At 41.4% G+C, this 20,115-nt stretch overlaps 1 protein-coding gene across 4 annotated transcripts in view; it reads right to left on the minus strand.

Moving 5' to 3' along the window:
- Nucleotides 1–20,115, minus strand: part of ADGRL3 (adhesion G protein-coupled receptor L3) — a 780,978-nt gene that overhangs the window by 411,946 nt on the left and 348,917 nt on the right. For all 4 annotated transcript variants that reach the window (XM_058667263.1, XM_058667265.1, XM_058667264.1 and 1 more), the window contains one exon: nucleotides 6,700–6,913. In XM_058667263.1, the coding sequence (XP_058523246.1) occupies nucleotides 6,700–6,913 (214 nt within the window). The remainder of the gene's footprint in view (nucleotides 1–6,699; nucleotides 6,914–20,115) is intronic.

Consider the following 20,115-nt stretch of genomic DNA (forward strand, 5'->3'; position numbering starts at 1 on the left):
ATTTCCCAGGAGGGAAGGTGACCTTGGCTGAATTCACATCAAGTTTGTTGTACCCTGCCTCACTCAGGGCATTCTCAATAACGACGAGTTAGGTATAATTATACATGAAAATAGTCACTGTTGGGCCCGGCTGTGTGGCCTAGCGGCTAAAGTCCTCGCCTTGAATGCTCCAGGATCCCATATGGGCACCGGTTCTAATCCCAGCAGCTCCACTTCCCATCCAGCTCCCTGCTTGTGGCCTGGGAAAGCAGGAGAGGACGGCCCAATGCATTGGGACCCTGCACCCGTGTGGGAGACCCGGAAGAGGTTCCAGGTTCCCGGCATTGGATCGGCTCGCACCGGCCCGTTGCGGCTCACTTGGGGAGTGAAACATCGGACGGAAGATCTTCCTCTCTGTCTCTCCTCCTCTCTGTATACCTGACTTTGTAATAAAATAAATAAATCTAAAAAAAAAAAAAAGAAAATAGTCACTGTTACCCTGAACCGTTTTGGGGAGGCTCATCTCTCCAAGAAACATTACAATAGCACGGACATTTTATAAAATAATTAATTCAAACTAATAACGGATTTATTGGATGGATAGATGCAGACCAGTAACAGCCAAAGTCACCCAGAATCTTGTGTATGCCTGTAACTAAACACCTGAAACCTGTGCCAAACCAAAACAGCGTTTTTTTGAGTTTTCACAGGAGAGGAAATGAGCACGTTTCACCCTCCCAACCACCAGCACGAGCATGATTCTTTAGCAAATGCTTTTGAAAATCAGAAAACCAGAAAGCCGAGAGGAGACAGAAATCATTTATGTGAATTTACGTTATTCCAAAATAACTGTCTATTTTATTCCATATCTCCGCATTATTAAGCATCCCCCAGTTTCCCCCCTTTTGCCTTCCTCAGTAATTTCTTTCAAATGTTTCCTAGGCTGTGTCAAGTTCTACTAACTAGGTTGTCGAAGGTTGGCTGAAACGTCTACGAGGGGAACAACATGAGGGAAACACAGCAAATGAATAAAATAATTTTGAAGCTTCATAAAACAAACATGAGAACAATGTTGCTACAGCCTGATCCCTGGGAAGGTGCTAGCTGTTTCTCTGACCGCTGGTTTGGCCCACCAGGGGATAAGTCAGCACAGGGAGGTACTGGGAGTAGTTCTGTCCATGGAGATCCTGGGCGCACTCCAGATGTCTTTCGATTCTGCTTTGAGCAAGGTTGTGCTCAATTGTCCACAGTCCCCTTTGCAAAGGAAAGCCAACACTACCCTCTTGGGTTTTCACAATAAATGGCCATAAAATAACTGAACCACTGACTTTTAATGTATAGCTATAAGTACAAAGCATAATATAGTTTAAAAATTCACAGCAAAGTGTATGTGAAAGGGAGGAAATACATGTTATCAGAACATATTCTCAGAACTGAAATATCAGAAGAGGCAAAGATGCTTTTCCACGTAGGATGTTCTTTAGATCTCGTATTACCCACATTTGGGCTTCAGTAGTAGATATTTTTCTTTATTCTGTTACTTTTTTGAAAAAACTAACGGGTAGGGTTGGGGCTATGGAGTAGCATGCTAAGTCTCCTTCCAACAGGCAATCATGGCAGATCCCCTTCTGATCCAGTTTCCTGCTAATGGCCTGGAAAAGCAGCTGAGGGTGACCCACATGAGACCTGGGAGCAGCTCCTGGCTCCTAGCTTTGTACTGGCTCCATCCCGTCCACCGGGCCATTTGACGAGTGAACCCTGGATGAAAGATATTCTCATATTCTCTCTCTCTCTCTTCTCCCCTGCTCTGTCTATAACTCTGCCTTCAATTAAAAATGAATCTCAAAAAACTAACATGAACAGAAACAGTCATCACTTCGCATTGTCTTACATATTACAGGTTCTATGCCTATCTGTTTTTCGTACTGCGTAGGACATGCATTCAATGGAAATGCCAATAATATGAAGATTGCTTTCTATCTTGCTGTAATTTACAAAAGAAATGAAAGACATAATATCATGAATCTGTTGAAGGAGGCAGCTTGACTGGAAACACTCGTGTGCACACGACGGGTATTGCAGACCACTGAGGCAGCTGTGTCTATGCAAGAGCTGCCACTGGCATTCCTTCTTGCGCTGCTATTGAAAGAATTCTTAACCTCACTAGGAGTGAATACAGTACAAATCAAGACAGTCTTGTAAGCTGCAAAATTCCCTGCAGTGCTACTGATACAAACTGAAATATAACTCTTCAGAACTGTGAGAAAGAACTCCCCATCTCTCCCTCCCTCCCTCCCTCTCCTCCTCCCGCTCCCTTCTGCCCCTTTCTCGCGCTCTGCCATGTAACTGATGTGATAATATGTGGATATGGATTACTACTAAAACTCTGCTAATAACCAAAACAAAACCTGAGATCAACCTTGAAACAAAAAATCCCTGCTCTGTACATTCACACAGGTACCTGAGAGAAAACTCTGAGGATGATTTTTTTAAATGGCTATGTTCACGATCTTTGGATCTAAGGAAATGAAAATGCAAGACTTCTACATATGTCCATACCGTTAGAAATAACTGCCAATATTTCTCTTATACTAGTATTACTGAAAAGCTTACTAAAGCTAAACTGATTTCAAGTGTTCATGATTTAGTTTAACCAGAATGCGCCAGGATAAATGCACACAGCACGCAGTGAAGAAGCAGATGAGGTAACCAGTGATTGGCACCCAGAGCCATGTGGCATGATGGGAATGTTCTAAAACTAATTCACTGTGATGGTTGCATCACTTGGCAAATGTATTAACACTTCATTAGATACTTGAGTGAATTCCATGACATACAATAATGCTGGGGGACATTTAGCCACACAGATGCCACTTAGAATGCCAACATCCCACGTATGTGACTAACTTGAGCCCCAGCTCCTCTGATTCTGATCCAGTCTTCTGTGAATGCGTGGTCTGGGCGGCAGCCAGTGGTCTCTAAAGCACTTGGATCTCTATGTCCAGGGAGGACCCATGGGTTGAGTTTCCAGCTCTACGCTCCAGGCTTCAGACTTCGGCCTGAGCTCACTCTGACTACCGTGGGCACTTGGCGAGTGAGCCAGGGGATGGAAAAGCTTTCTCCACCTGTTTGCATTTCAAATAAAACAATGCATTTTTATAAAAGTTCAGTAAAGTTATGTAAAAATGAACACGCCAAACAAGCAATATCAGACGCAAAAATGTATCACCCCATAAAACTCTTTCCTTAACTTGTACATTTATTTTTGGTATTTTTCCACTTGAATGTTCAGTTTTAGTTTACTCTCTTTTGGTTACACTAATACTCCCACCTTGCAAACATCAGCCTTAACACTTCCTCTCCAATCGAATACTCAAACATCATCTGGCACAAAGAGCTATCTCCTTTGTTCTGCTTAAACACTAAGGCAACAAGAAGAGACGCTGAGCACATGATAGGCCTGGCTGTTCTCATACGCCCCAGTGCACTGCATTTTATATTCTTCCGGGTCTGGACTGAGTCAACAGCAGGAATGCTTCTTTTAAGAGCTGAACATAGCAAGAAATTCTAAGGTGAATTCCAAATTCAGAATATCATGTTAGCAAGTGGCTTAAAGTCATTTTAAAATCTAGATTTTAAAGCTATTAGCAACATATCCTTTAAAAATTCTATGAAATGTCAAAACAAAAAGAAACAGAAGCCATTCAGGCTGAAAAGGTTAAAATAACTTGAAGGAGGATGAAAAACCGCAGGGCCCAGGGCACACTTCTTTATTAATTCATGCATGAAAAGTTACTTTTAGATAACCAGAAGCTAGATGTCTGCAAGCTACGTTGGAGAGGTCAGCTGCTTGAAACTGCAGGTTAGTTAATGTTTAGGTGTGAAACAAAGGGAGGCTGGTCATCTTGAGTGAGATGTGAGGTTCTGAGGAGGTTGAATAATGTTGCCAATACTTGAACAAACCATCCAGTAGAACAATGATTAAAAAAAGGACTGTGTGGACGATCTGGACTTTATTTCATGTGTACTAAAATATCCACATGAATGACATCCTATGTCCCTCCTTTTATTGGATATCTGATGCTAATTACAGAGGCTCTAAGGCAAGATTATGCACAAGACCTAGCAGTGACCTTTCTGCATTTAGTGATAATGCTCCTAAAACACATATCGAAACTTTGACATAATTCCATTTCTGCTTTTAAATGAAAGAAAACCCAGGACAACTTCCAGAAAATGTGATATCCATTACAGTTTCCTTTTTTTTAAAGATTTATTTATTTTATTACAAAGTCAGATATACAGAGAGGAGGAGAGACAGTGAGGAAGATCTTCCGTCCAATGATTCACTCCCCAAGTGAGCCGCAACAGGTTGGTGCGAGCCGATCCGAAGCCGGGAACCTGGAACCTCTTCCGGGTCTCCCACACGGGTGCAGGGTCCCAACGGCCTTGGGCCTTGGGCCTTGGGCCGTCCTTGACTGGTTTCCTAGGCCACAAGCAGGGAGCTGGATGGGAAGTGGAGCTGCTGGGATTAGAACCGGCGCCCATATGGGATCCTGGCACGTTCAAGGTGAGGACTTTAGCTGCTAGGCCACGCAGCCGGGCCTCCATTATAGTTTCAATTCAAACACAGCTATCTACTTAAACTGTTCACATGATTGTTAGTGATACCACTATGTAATAATAAAAACTATTAGCATTATTCAACAGGCTGCAGTTGGCATGTCAGTGTAAAAAAGTTCATTAGAAAGCAGGCAAAGTTCCTTAACCATCACATTATCTCTTGTGAGTTTATAAGACAGAACTGAGTATTTTCGTTCCCAGACTCACAAACATTTACTTTGGACTAGGATGAATATGGTATACTTAATAGTTCAAATATAAGGAAAATCTTACTTCGATGGAGAATTAACCACAGATATAGCAAGTAAATGACAACTCTTTTTTGGGAAATCACCAGTGGGGCTTACAAAATGATTTACTGGGGTGCTTCAAGCATTTTTACTCCATAGATTTCCTGATTTATGCATGTATTCCATCCAGTTCAGTGGCTCCAGATAATCCATTATAAATTTTTCCTAATGATTATAAGATTAAGAGCTTATTTTGGGAGCCATTAATAATATCACTGAAAGGATTAAAACAATTTCAATGAAAATCATACAGAGACCAAAGAGCAGGGAAGTCAATGGTTTAGCAACGTTTTTAAGTGAAAATTTAATAACAGAAACAGAACTTCCTTCTCAGCTCAAGCCCCCAGATAGAGCAGAATCCTGTAAGTCCTACATTTGGCTAAAATAAACAAAAAGAATGCTGGGGTTGTGCCCAATACACACTCATTAAAGGAAAACCACTCCTAAGCAATCATTGCATTACTAGCTACAACGAAAAGAGGGCTCTCACAGCCACAGCACGGCCATCTGCACGGCTGAAGGGTGATCCACTATGCAGCACCGAGAGACAAACAAGAGCCACAAAATGCCATACAACATGCCAAATGGCATCCCGCGTGTTACACTTGGACTTGCACATCTCCCCACTTCAGCGTAAGCCATCACGTTAGTAACAAGCTAAAGCCCTCAGTCAGAGTCCAGCCATCCCTGGAGTGTTTATTGCAGGAACTTCAATTATCAAAAACCATGCACTTTATAAATCAGTAATAATTTATGCAAGAGAAGCTAATAAAAACTAAGATACCAACAATTTCTTAATTACATGTAAAAATATCCCAGAAGTGTAAGCATCAAGAAGATAAAAGCTGGTAACTAATGAAAGTTGGCGTAGACACAAGCAAGGCATCTTTGAGATGCACTGCTTTTGTATCTAGACTTCAATTTCTTTAACTTTACATGTGCTATATTTTCCCCCATACTTCAAGAACTACTTAAATAATAGATGGAAAAGAAATGCCTGAATAGAGATCTTAATAAAAACACTGCCTTACTCAATTAAGAAAATTAAATTCATTTGGCAAATATTTTATTGAATTGCTTAAAAACATTTTGCAATGAGGAAGTCAAAAAGTATGAAGGCCTATAGTAAATTAGTGATTTCACAAATGATTACTGAGAGAGCATAAAAGTAAAGACACTGAAGAGATACTTAATACACAGTAAATTAATCAAGAAATTATGATCTGAATTAATGGTATGGAGTTCTGCTCACCTTTCAGAATCACAGAACTTTTTTTAAAAACACAATGGCATTGTATATCTTCCTTTATCTTCATTTTGTAATATTTCGGATAGTATAAATGAACTAAATTGACTAATTATTTTCACATACCACACATTAAATGTATTCTTTCTGCATTGCTTCCCATAGGGTCAACAGTTGGCATTACAAAGCCATACCACCTCTTATCAACAGTTTTTACTACCCTTTGATTAATGATCATACACATTTAGCAATTTTCTCCCTTTTTTTCCCTTTGGCCAGTTGGAAATGATCGTTAACAATCAATTATGAAATTTCAGGAGACAACTGCTTTTGAAAACTTCGAAAAAATGCTTAATTTCTTGTAATAGGCAGATTAGACCATGAAACCTACTAGATATTGTAATAAACGTTCATGAGTTGCAATCTCTTACTACTATTTTGATGATGTGGGGGAGGGTCATGTCCCGCAAAAGTACTTCAGATTACCCCCTTGCTGAGTGTGTCACACACTTACAGGATGAAAGTTGATACCACGTGTGCAAAAAGAGAGAATGATCGTACCTTTGAGACATGATCTTATAGGCATCTGGCAGATAACACCGGATGTTCTCCATCTGCGCAGGGTCAGAATCGCAGATTTTATCATCAGTCCTCCCATAGTTGGCACTCTCGATCATGATGACGTCCGTCCCTGGGCAGCGGAGCTCGATGGGGTAGCTCTCACAGGAGAGCTCTCTGCGCACCACGGCCATGGGGATCGGCGCTCGGCTGAAGGCTGCCATGGAGGGAGAAACAGAAATCAGCCTCAGTGTAATGGGAAGGAACAACAAACACGAGGTAAGAGACACAGTTTTACCTAAGACAGAATATTCCTCATTTCGGTAGCCTTACAGGCTTTCTTAAAAATAAGCACAACAGGGCCCGGCGGCGTGGCCTAGCAGCTAAAGTCCTCGCCTTGAATGTCCCGGGATCCCATATGGGCGCCGGTTCTGATCCCGGCAGCTCCACTTCCCATCCAGCTCCCTGCTTGTGGCCTGGGAAAGCAGGAGAGGACGGCCCAAGGCTTTGGGACCCTTCACCCGCGTGGGAGACCTGGAAGAGGTTCCAGGTTCCCGGCATCAGATTGGCGTGCACCGGCCGTTGTGGCTCACTTGGGGAGTGAAACATCGGATGGAAGATCTTCCTCTCTGTCTCTCCTCCTCTCTGTATATCTGACTTTGTAATGAAATAAATAAATCTTAAAAAAAATAACCACAACAATTGTTCCTTAATGATTCATCTACTTTATTTGAAGATCAGAGTAAAGCAGGGGGAGGTCTTCCATCTTCTGTTTCATTCCCTGGGTGGTTGTAAAGACCAGGGCTGGGCCAGGCTCAAGTCAGAAGTCAGAAGCATCACCCAGAAAGCCACGTGGTGGCCAGTGGGTTTCATTTTGCTGCTTTACTCAGCAATTAGTTGGGAGCTACATGGGAAGTGGAGCAGCTGGGCCATAAGCCGCTGTTCACATAGGATGCCTGTAGCACGCAGTGGCGCTACCCACTATGCCAAAGTGCCAGTTCCTAATAATTATTTCTTGAAATTGCCAAGCAGCTGAAGTCTTCACCTTTCACGCACCTGGATCCCACAAAGGGACCAGTTCATGTACTGGCTGCTCCACTTCCCATCCAGCTGCCTGCTTGTGGCCTGGGAAAGCAATGGAGCACAAAGCCTTGGAACCTGCACCCATGTGGGAGACTCTAATGGGGTTCCTGACTCCTGACTCCTAGATGGCTTAGCTCCAGGCAGCATGGTCATGTGGGGAGTAAACCAGCAGATGAAACATCTTTCTCTATGTCTCTCCTTCTCTCCATGTATCTACCTTTTCATTAAAAATAAATAAATCTTTAAGAAATAGCCATAAGTAGGAGTCATATTAATTTTAAGTTGTGTCCTTTAGTCAACACTTTGATAGGATATTCTCATATTTAACAGTGACTTTATTATTATCATTATTATTATTATTATTATTGGAAAGCCGGATATACGGAGAGAAGGAGAGACAGAGAGGAAGATCTTCCATCCGATGTTTCACTCCCCAAGTGAGCCACAACGGGTCGGTACGCGCCAATCTGATGCTGGGAACCAGGAAACTCTTCCGGGTCTCCCACGCGGGTGAAGGGTCCCAAAGCCTTGGGCCGTCCTCTCCTGCTTTCCCAGGCCACAAGCAGGGAGCTGGATGGGAAGTGGAGCTGCCAGGATTAGAACCGGCGCCCATATGGGATCCCGGGGCATTCAAGGCGAGGACTTTAACCTCTAGGCCACGCCGCCGGGCCCGACAGTGACATTTTGAAATGTGCATTTCCATTGTTAGTGAAATAAAATATATCTGTTTTTCATTTAGAAATTGGATATTTGTTAAAACATGAAATCAGGTCTGGTGTGGTAGTCTAGTGGCTAATGTCCTTGCCTTGCACATGCTGCTGGGATCCCACAAGGGGACAGATTCATGTCCAAGTGGCCCTGCTTCCCATCTAGCTCCCTGCTTGTGGCCTGGGAAAGCAATGGAGGATGGCCCAAAGTCTTGGGACCCTGCACCTAGGTGGGAGACGCAGAAGCAGCTACAGGCTCTTAGCTTTGGATGAACTCAGCTACAGCCATTGTGGCCATGTTGGGAGTGTATCAGCAGACAGAAGATCTTCCTCTCTGTCTCTCTTCCTCTTTCTATATCTGACTGTTCAATGACAACAAAGTTTTAATAAAAGAAGTAAAATAAAAATAAAACATAAGGTCATTATAACACTCAAATCCTACTTTCATTGATAAGGTATTCTCCCCGGTGTGTGTAGACTGTACTTTCATTTATAAGGCCTTTCTCCCAGTCTGTAGATGTTTAAACATCATCATTGAAGAGCAGAAGTTTGAGTATTTTGCGCATTCAGAGTCTTGAAATCATCAGAGCTTCTTTCTTCATGTTCACAAAAGGCCAGAATTCTCAGCATGTTTTACTCTTATATATTTCTTTTGTATATTACTTTATGTATGTAAACTCTTGCAACTTTCTCCTGACAACTTTTTAATGTTGTCATAGTCATTTGAAGCCACACACACACACACACACACACACTGAAATGACTTCCAAATACTAAATTCATCTGACTACATCACGTTGACTTAACCAGTCAATTAACTTAAGAAAAACAATTTACTGAAGAAACAGCAAATAAGCAAATCATAACTCCAAAACATTTGTCTGACTAAGAGGACAATCTGGCTGATTAAACTCATCAGCCAATTATGTCAAACATGATAGAGCCTTAATGTGGGTCTTCACTGTTAAAGACACTACTTAGAACCCGACATCAGGCAGTTGTTCCTTGTTTCAGCAAAAACCACTCTCAATCTCCTCTCCTTTTCTGAGATATCACTCATCTGGGAGTACCCTTCATGTATTTCTCTTTCCTTCTCCTGGGATTCTCTCCCCTACAACTGAACTGTTTGGTGATGTCTGACATCATGACCTGTAAGTTGGAAGAACTCATGAGCGATAACTAGGGAAACGGTAGCAGGACACTACAAGCTGGTGACCCAAAGGATGACTCCTCTCAGAGCCAAGAACAGGGGTCAAAGATTTGCCAGTGAAACCCTGAGGCATTAGAGTAGGAACTTCAGAAACAAAATGCTACTTGAGGCACAGCATTATAGCACAGGAGCTGTCAATCAGAAATCAAAACACAGATGTCTGAAGAAACAGGTAGTCAGTTAATCGGTTCAGGGCATAGCACATATAATTCATTAGAATATGTTACAGTTAACATGCTAAGGTAATCCCTAAAATTTAGCATCATGACGGAATCAAGATGGCAGAATACGGTCAGGGCACATTTAAATGGACGGAAAAATATTTAATCCGGATGAAGCAGAGAGGACATATTTCAAGAAATAGGAAAGGACAGAACCACAGCAGAGGGGTACCTGGAGACTGACAGACATAGGAAAGCAGTGGACACAACGGTGTGGTGTTGCAGTGACTAATACTCCAGCAGCAATCAGCTAACAGCAATCTGAACTCCACCAGCAGCCAGAACTTGACCAGCAACCAGGTGGGAACGGACTTTCACTGGGAGCTTGGGAGGTGAACCCAGACAAAGAACTGTCTGTCCTGCTGGTCCATTTGATTTCACCAGGAGCAGAGACAGAGCAGCAGATCCCAGATGGGTGGTGAGAGAACAGAGTGGATTTCACAGCCCAGTTTGCCCCCGAGAGCTGAAATGGGCGCCATTTTGTGTAAGGAGGCAAAGGCAAAGGAAAGGACTGAGCATACACTGTGCTGGGAGTGAACTCATTTCTGACTCAGTGAACTGCAGCAACGTGGCATTCTATAGGTTCCACCCAAGACAGGTCTGGGTAGCCCTCAGATCTGATGGCCAGCAGATCAAGAACTGTAGTACTAGTGGTATGTTAGGCACCATTTTGTATACTGTGGCAATAGCTTTACACTGCGTGGGGGGAAAACAGTGAACTGCGCATGTGCTGAGCTCGGGAGAACTCACTGAGTTCAGTGAATTGCACTGGTCCCGCACATGTGCTGAGCTCGGGAGAACTCACTGAGTTCAGTGAATTGCACTGGTCCTGCAGGAAAATAATATCGACTGTGGCATTCTATGGGTCAAAATAAGTCTGTGTGGCACCCAGACCTAACGTCCAACAGGTTCTGGCAGAAACAGCACCACCAACAACCTAATTATATAGGATACCTGATGTCTCTCTAATCCTGGGACCTGCTCCAACCAGAAGTGGGAGAAAGGTTGCAGAGACAACAGGGCAGCCTCAGCACAGTATCACAGGAGGTGGAGAGTGGTGAGCCAGGAGCTGGGGCTGTGGAGACCACGGTGGAAATTTAACATAAGAACCCAGACCTGGAACTCGCTGGAGGTTGTGGCACAAGTGGCTGCAAGGAAAAGGTAGTGTACAAACAGAAATAAGAAAAATTGCATTGTAGACCTGTGGGTGACACAGCTTAGAAACCTGCCCCAAGGAGAAGACTTGGCTAACCAGAAGTACAATGATCAAGAGCAAAAGAAGAGACAAAGGCACAATGAATATTACTGAAAACTCCCCTGCAGAGGAGCAAAACCCTATGTCAACCTCAGAGTTCACTGAGGAAGACATCGAGAAAATGGGATACACAGAATCCATAGGGCTCATGTTAAAGCTTCTGATCAGAAATGAGAAGCACATGCAAGAGTTCAAAGAATTGAAGGAAGCAATAAAGCAAATCAAGGCTGACATATCAGAAATTAAGAACACAGTGGAGCAAATTAAAAGTACAATGGAGAGTCTCCAAAATAGAATGAAGCAAGCAGAAGGAAGAATCTCAGAATTGGAAGATATTTCCTGTCATCAGGGGGAAGTAAACAAAAAGCTGGAAGCAGAGCTGAATCAGGCCAAAAAAAGTATTCAAGAATTGAAAGACACTATTAAGAGGCCAAATATAAGACTTATGGGAGTCCCAGAAGGTGCAAATGTATTTCGTGAAATAATAAGGGAAATTTCCCTAATCTAGAGAAAGAATTGAGAAACAACATCCAGGAGGGGCACAGAACTCCCAACAGGCTTGATCAAAAGCAATCTTCACCACGACATATGATTATCAAGCTCTCTTCAATCGAACATAAGGAAAAGATCCTTAAATGTGCATGTGAAAAAAATCGGCTGACTTATAAAGGAATGCCAATTAAACTCACAGGAGATCTCTCACAGAGAACTCTACAGGCAAGAAGAGAATGGAGTGACATATTCCAGATTCTAAAAGAAAAAAATAGTCGGCCTAGGATAACATATCCAGCAAAGCTTTCTTTTGTCTTTGAAAATGAAATAAAAATAAAAATCCTCTATAATAAAGCAAAGTTAAAAGACTTTGCCTCTTTCAAACCTGCCCTACAAGTGATACTTCAAGATGTTCTCTTGACAGAGAAGAGGAATAGCACCCACCAAAACCAAAGGCTAAAGGGAAGAACATCCCAGTAAAATCACAACAGAAGACTAAACCAATGAACCACCCATTCCTAAAATGACAGGACCAAAGTACCACCCATACATATTAAACTCTGAATGTAAATGGCTTAAGCTCAATCAAAGGTCGTAAATTAGTAGACTGGATTAAAAACAAATCCCATCTGTTTGTTGTCTAGAAGAGACACATTTCACCAACAAAGATCACGGAAACTATATCACATGGGTTTTGTTGTTTTCTGTTAGTTCCATCTCTTCAAAACACTTTCTTCTGATTAAAGCATTCAGTAACTCATAGATCATAGAGTAGCATCATTTTCTTCAAGAAGGTTCTTGATTTTCATTTCTTCAGCTACACGTTAGTCATTTAATAGCATGTTATTTAACTTCATGGTGTTCTTCATTTTTTTTTCTCCCTTATGTTAATCTTGTTTTGTGGCTTTGCATTTAAGGGGATGTATAGTAGCTGTGTAATGGAGAATCTCATATCCAGTAACATGTCATCTAACTTCATGACATTATAAATTTCTATTTTTCTTTCTATTGTTTTTTATTATGACTTTTCATTTAAGGGGATATACAGTAGCTGTGAAATGGAGACTAACATATCCAGATGTGAGGATGCAGTGTAGTATGCATCTCTACTTACAGACAAATATGGACTTACAATGAAACTGTTTACTATATTTTGACAATAGGATTCTGGACTCTACCATTGTCTATGCCCGCAATGATGGACATATGACTGTGTATGAAGAACTATACTTTAGTAATGATATAGAGGAACTAGGTGGGCGTGAGGGAATTTGGGAGGTGATAAGGGAATATGGAACTGTATCATAAAATGAATAATAATAAAATGTAAAAAAAGATAATCCATAAAAATTGTCAAGAGTCATTTGGATTCACAGGTCTATATGCAGCAGCAGGATATATGCTAGAGCCACAACACACAGGTAGTTTAAGGGTGCCCACACAGTAAAGAGCAGAAGGAACCAACAATGAGAAATGTAAAATCTTCCAAAAGTTTATGTAAAATGTGCATTATATAAAAAAACTAAACATGCATTTCAAAAATTTCTTGCACTTAAACTCTTCTTCTAAAAAAGCATTTTACTTAATTCGTTTGTGAGGGAGGGAGAGAATGGACGGAGCTCCCATTCCCTGCTTTATTCCTGCAATTGCCAGGGTAAGCTGGGCTTTAAACCAGCACCCAGAAAGTCACTCCAGGTCTCCTGCAGGATGGACCACAGCCTCCCTGGACTTCTCTAGCAGGGAATGGCACACAGGAGCAGAACCAAAGACCAAACCCAGATATCTTGATACAGAATGCACTAAGTAGAAGTTAAGGCTGAATTCCATTTCCCATCAACTTTGAAGTATTCCTGTATCAGTGGACAGTGACGACTTGGAGAAACACATTACTTAGTCACTAGACAGATAAATTTAACAAAGAGCAGAGCATTACCTACATATTCAAGGAAGGTTCTGACTGTGTGGACTTAGTAATCTGCCAGTGCACCGAGGAAAAGGAATTTATATAGTTACACAGCAGATGCATCAAACACTTCCATATCTCACTCTAGGCCAGCCTTGAGTATCCTGTCCAAATCTGTTTTCCAGAGATTATTCTACATACTCAGAAACTCAGTCAAGAAATAACACCATGTCCCTATCTTCAACTAGCAGAAACTGCACTCTTCCACCCCACTTTATTTGTTGTGATTATAAAGACACTGGAAAATTCCTTACTTTAAAAAAAGTATCTCCTTCTCAGTTTGTTCTCCACAAACATTACATATTTCAAAAACCTAAAACTGTATGAAGGAACCTTTTAATGATAAAGGAATAAAGGAAAATGCAAATTAAAAGACTGTTGTGTAGCAGTCAAGATTAGAGAGCAATTGCTTTAAATGCAAGATGGAAGATACTTGATCTATACTTCAGAATAAAAATTATATGGTTTGATAACTGAAGCTGATGGGTAAAACAGAGTATCAAGGATGACTAGCAAGTTTTTGGTGTTAGCAGCAGGAGCCAAGGACAAATGTGGTAAGAAGGGGACTATACATGGCTGGGACTCCAAAGGGAGAGAGTTACAGTGTGGGCACTGGGAGCTTGCAATTTAAACCATGGAGGAAGGTAACTTGGAGTAAGCCATGTGCCGTGTTTCTAAAGAGGTCCAAGCAGGTGGCTGTGCTACAATCGTTTTCGTTCACACTCTTTCTCAATCCCTTTTCCTGAGTACAGGTTATATCAGTGATAATTTGAATGGACATACATGGCCAGATCAGGATTAGGAAGCTACTGTTCAGTTCTTCCTGGGCTCCCTTGGACTGTGAATGGCCAGCCTCCATACCTAAGAGCCCTCAAGCAGCCCCATGTGGACAGGAATCTGGAGCTTCAGTCCCTGCTGACAGGCAACTAGAACTTGTGCCTCAAAGGCCAGCCTTCCAGCCACTTGTGAGCTTCCTTCTGGAAACTGCAGTACCATGGGATACCTAGAGTTATAACCCACTACTAAAATACTCTTTGATTCCCAACCTAGAGAACCCATGTCAGATTATAAATGCTTATTGTTTAAGCCACCTGAATTTTGGATACAAAATATAACCCGACACTAGGCCTAAAAGAATATCTCAAGAGTTGGCATTGAAAGCAAAAGTCACTGAGTCACTGACAGGAAAACACTCTGCCTAACCCATACAGATCCTCTGGCAACATCATCTCCTACCTCAAGTTACACCTAGGCCACTCATGCAATTTGTGGATCCAGTAACAGTTCTGAATTAGCAATAGGTGTTAAAATGACTTTTCTACTCTGTACGCCAATTATCAAAAGAAGAAAAAAGTTATTTTTTAAGAATTAAAAAATAAGGAATGTGAGACATATCTTGTTCCATGTAAGGAAGAAGTTAATTAAACAACGTGTGATTCCAGCCTAATGATTCTACGGGCAATATCAAACAGAGACAGTGTCTCACAATGGACATATTTCTACTTATTGGTATTGCCTTTGGAAAATATATTACACAAATTCTGCAAAAAAGCAAATATTATCAATATCAGGTTTCAGCAGATCTCTTGAAATATTTCTCTTAAACATGTGTATTTTTCTCTGTGCATTTTACATGGCACATTTATTTAGCACATTTCTTTAAGTTTTAAAATGTGTTCTGAGAATCTAGTTCAAAATGCTTGGCAGCAAAAATAACACTGGGAACCCAAAGAAATATCAACCCATCATCTGCCTTCTTTAAAAGTGCATCTGCTACCAGGAAAATCCTAACATGCTGAATTTCAACAAATATATTACGCCAAAGGATACATATAATTTAGAGGGGTATTTTAGCCTTTCTTCCAATGTAACACAGCAATAATTAAAACTGACATCCTATAATGGTAATCAAAGGAAGTTACATTCTGAGGTCAAGAAGAAAATCGTAAAATTTAGAGAGCTTACTAGAAAACATCTGAAATTATGGGAAAAACATTAATGAAGGGTCATCAGAAGACAATGCACGGCTCTTCCGATGGGGGGCGCTGGAGCAGGAGGCTAACTGTAAGGATGCTTTTTTACGAAATGCAAAGCCATTTCCTTCAAAGGAAACCGTCAGTTTGGGAATTGCCTAAAAACATGGCAAAATGTTCAAAGCAAATGAATTTAGCTTCAAGTCACTCCACCCTATACTGTCTTCCAACGACACTCAAGAGAAACGAAAATCCCAAAACTGGGTCAAACTTCACAAGGCACAATTCCCCATCTTTCTGTAAATGTCAAAACTCCAACCTGGTCGTTTTGCATGTTCCCAAGAATAAAGATAATAACAAGATATAAAAGAATTCAGCACAAAGAATTGTATAATTTTAAAGAAATTTTAAATGATAGATACCTCCTTAGTTCTGACTGCATACTGATCAGCTACAGCTTGGCTACAGAGCATTGTGTCAAGTCACCACACATTGGGTATTCTCAGGTCCTACACTGGATGGAGCTGTCAGAGTCTGGCAGAAAAGCTTTAGAGCCAGCACATAAAAATCTAAGAAATGGTAAAAATTCATGTGAGCATGATAAAGTCCCAGAAGGCAAGAGATGGTTTTCATAATTAGTGCAAGCAAATGGTGGCAGGGTCATAACAAGATCACACAAAGAAAAGTTCAGAGCAGGGCTGGTGAGGCAAGAAATAACCTGAGGATAGTAAAATATCCCAGCTACGAAATGTGCACAAAGAATGACGTATTCACACTAAGGTTAGGAGCAAAATCAAAGAGTAACCAAATCTGACGAAGTCTGAGTGTCAAAAACAGAATATGGTTCAAATTATTCTAGGCCATCAAGATGACTGTGTAATATGAGGAGTCGGAAAAAGTTCGGGGGGGTAGGAGCACAGCACTACAGCACAGAGTCTCCCCCAGTGCTGCGGGCATCCCGTGCAAGTGCTGGTTCACACCCAAGCTGCTCCACTTCTGATCCAGTTCCCTGCTTATAACCTGGAAAAGCAGCAGAGCAAGGATCAAGTCACTGGGCTGCCGCAGTTATAGGAGACACAGAAGACCCTAGCTCTGGACTCCTGGCTTCAAATGGGCTCAGCTAGAGCTGTTGCAGGCATTTGGAGAGTGACCTGCAGGTGGAAGATGTCTCACTTTGTATCTCCTTCTTTCTGTAACTCTGCCTTTCAAATAAAAATAAAATAGATATTAAGAAACAAACAAACAAAAAGTTCACAGAGGCATTGTGGCTTTGTGGGACAAGCTGCCACGTATAACAATGGCATCCCATATATGGGTGTCAGTTTGTGGATCCTGGCCTCACCACGTCCATCAGGCTCCAAGCTGATGAAGCTCAGAAAGCAGCAAAAGATGGTCTAAGTGCTTGGGTTTCTGCATCCATGTGGGAGATTCAAAGCAGACTCCTCATTTCAGATCACCCCAGCCATTGTAGCCATCTGGGGACTGACTACAGTGGATGGAAGCTCTCAGTACCTAACTTGACTTTCAAATAAATAAAAAGCAAATGAAAAAAAGTTTACACAAAATGTATATATCATGATTAAACTGCATGAAATTCAAATATTTTTTGCACCCATATCTACACATGTCAGCCTCTTACAATGTATGTGGCACTATGAAGATGACGGTGAACATGAATTTATTAGAATCAACAGCAAACATCAAACTGATGGTGGGTTTTGGCAGGAGAATGGTGAAATCACCGATGCATGACAAAAAGGGCCCCAAAGAAATCAGCAGTCTTCAAATAGTTAACACATTCTTTCAAAAAAAATGACTTAGTTTTATTTGAAAGGCAGTTTTTACAGAGAGCGAAGGAGTAACAGAGAGATCTTCCACCTGCTGGTTCACTCCCTACATGGTTGCAAAAGACAAAGCTGAACTGACCTCGATGTGAAGCTGGGAGCCAGTAGCCTCTTCCCAACCTCCCATGTGGGTGCAGGGCCCAAGGCCTTGGGCCATCCTCTACTGTTTTCTCAGACCATAAGCAGAGAGCTGGATCAGAAGTGGAGCAACCGGACATGAACTAGTGCTCACATGGGATGCCAGTGCTGGCACATGGAGGATGACCCAGCTATGCCACTGTGCCGACCCAACTGGATAGCCCACTTCGGGAAGAGAAGACACCAAGCACGAATCCTGCGATGGCAGACCACGCACAATGATTTCCAAGGATGATGACTGCAATGGCAGACCACACATACTAACTGCTGAGGGATTGGGTTTGGTTTATATGCCAAGCAAGCAGGACTGATTACAATTGAAAAAACTGTCAACATCACAGACTTCTTTACTGGGTTAGCCTACAGAATTCTGACCAACGAATCAAACATGAGCAAACTTTCTGCTCAACGAGTTCCCAAACTATTGTGTCTAGCTGAACGGCAAATGGAACTTTCAATAAAAAATGTGAACAGATGGAATCAAGTTCCCAGATGATTTCTTGAAAGAATCGGGGCAGGAGATGAAACACGGCTTATCAGTGTGATTTTGAGACAAAGCATGCTCCAAGCAAGGGCCACCGAAAGGCAGAACCGACGCAGGCAAAGCACAGTGCCCTAGCTGGTGAAGAGGGAAGGCCACAGAGGCAGCCTGGGAGATGCCTGGCGCATTGGCCTGGTGAATGTTTGGGGGCACATGAGTAAGACTAACAAAGCAACATTATTAGGACAGTGAACCGAGAATGCCCGCCAAACGTTCAGCAGAAAAGTGCCTGCGAAGCTCCACCCAGAGGTTTTTCAATGAAAACAAAGGTCCTGCTTATGCTCCCATCCAACACGGGCAATTTTATGAGAGTTTTGCAGGAAAGTCACTAAGGCATCCCTTTAACAGTTCTGATCTGGTCCTTCTGACTTCCTTTTGTTTCCCTGTCTCAAAGCTCAACCTTCAAAAGGCTGATTTTTTTTCTTCAGGTAATAAAGTATAAAAGGTTACATCAACATGGCTCAGTACCCAGAACCTTAGGGAATCTCTAAATGGAGTTTGCAAAAGTGTCTTCCACTTTGGATTTTAATAAATCCTACATTGAGAAACAGTTTCCATGTCTTTTATCTTTTAATTTCATTTGTATGAACCTATTGAAATTCCCTCACACCATGACATTATTGTAATTAATCTTCAACATCATTGTTCAACAGTCTTTAAATAGACTAGAATGAAAAAATATATATTTTGGAAAATCAGTGAGGAAGAAATTGCAATGAGCTGTTTTGACTGAAATGGCAATCATAATTGCTAACATTTATGAAGTGTTTTTCATGTGCTAATATTGTCAAAATATCTCTTTATTTCCAGCTCCAAGCAATAAAAGTTTGGCAAATATTACCATTGGCTTGTGATGTGGATGAAGACAGTGAGAACGGAAGGTAAGAGCTGATTACGTTACACAGAAGTAAAATGTAATGACATTCTCAAGTGTCACACACAACAAAGGAAAGAAACACTTTCAGGGAATAAATAAGGCAATACTAGGATGTCAAACTAGCGGCGGGCCTTAAGATGCCGCTTGGACTATCCACACCCCATAAGAGTCCCTGGTTTGATTCTTGGCGCCTCCACTTCCAGCCTCCTGTGAAGTCACCCTGGTAGGCAGCATATGCCCTGAGTGCCTGAGTCCTCGCCACCCTCATGAGACGCTCAACTGGGTTCCTGGCTCCTGGCTGTGGCCCGGCTGAGCCGTGGGCAACAAACCATTGGATGAAAGATCTCTCTCTCTCGCTCTCTCTCTTCCTTTCAAACAACAAATGAAAAAAAAATTGAAAACTTATATTTAGAATATCACTAGTAATCAAGTTAAATCAAGTAAATTAGTCATATCAAGTTTATAAATTATTATTCCATCAATAAAAAGAATTTAGTTCCAGAAAATAAGCTATAAGTTAAATAATTCAATTATTTGTATCTGGCAAGGATTTTTATTTTAGGAAAACAAAATATAATGCTACAGTATTACTGCTTTCAGATTACTAAGAAAATTTTCTTTGTATAAAATCTGAAGCAAGGTAGAAAACTATCCTTCAATTTTAACACATGACACTCGTTCTCCAATGTAGTCGGTATGCTTTTCTACAAAGTCTGTTACTATTTTACTAAAAAAATCTATAATCAAGCTGTTTCAACAGAATAAATATACAGGAAATTTAGTGAAAGATCAATATGAGTTTTGAGTAAAGAGTGAGAAAGCAGAGAAAGGCTCCTCGTGCCATACTTGCTATAATGAGATGCAGAAGCAGGACTATTCACGTTCTTAACCTTGGCCTGCTCCCGTCTCCCTGCTTCTGTAACGTACACACCCAAGACAGCTAATGGATAGCAGAAAGCTTTAAGCAGCATATAATCTTCGTTCTGTTTTGTCTTATCCTTCAGAGAAATAATACCAAGGCGTTTTTTCTAATTCAGCAACATAAACCTTCCACAGTAGAGACCTTGTTATAACCTCTTTGGTAATACCCTCAACACTGAAAAATATATACAACA

The sequence above is a fragment of the Ochotona princeps genome, chromosome 7 (genome assembly GCF_030435755.1).
Source record: "Ochotona princeps isolate mOchPri1 chromosome 7, mOchPri1.hap1, whole genome shotgun sequence".
NCBI lineage: Eukaryota > Metazoa > Chordata > Mammalia > Lagomorpha > Ochotonidae > Ochotona > Ochotona princeps.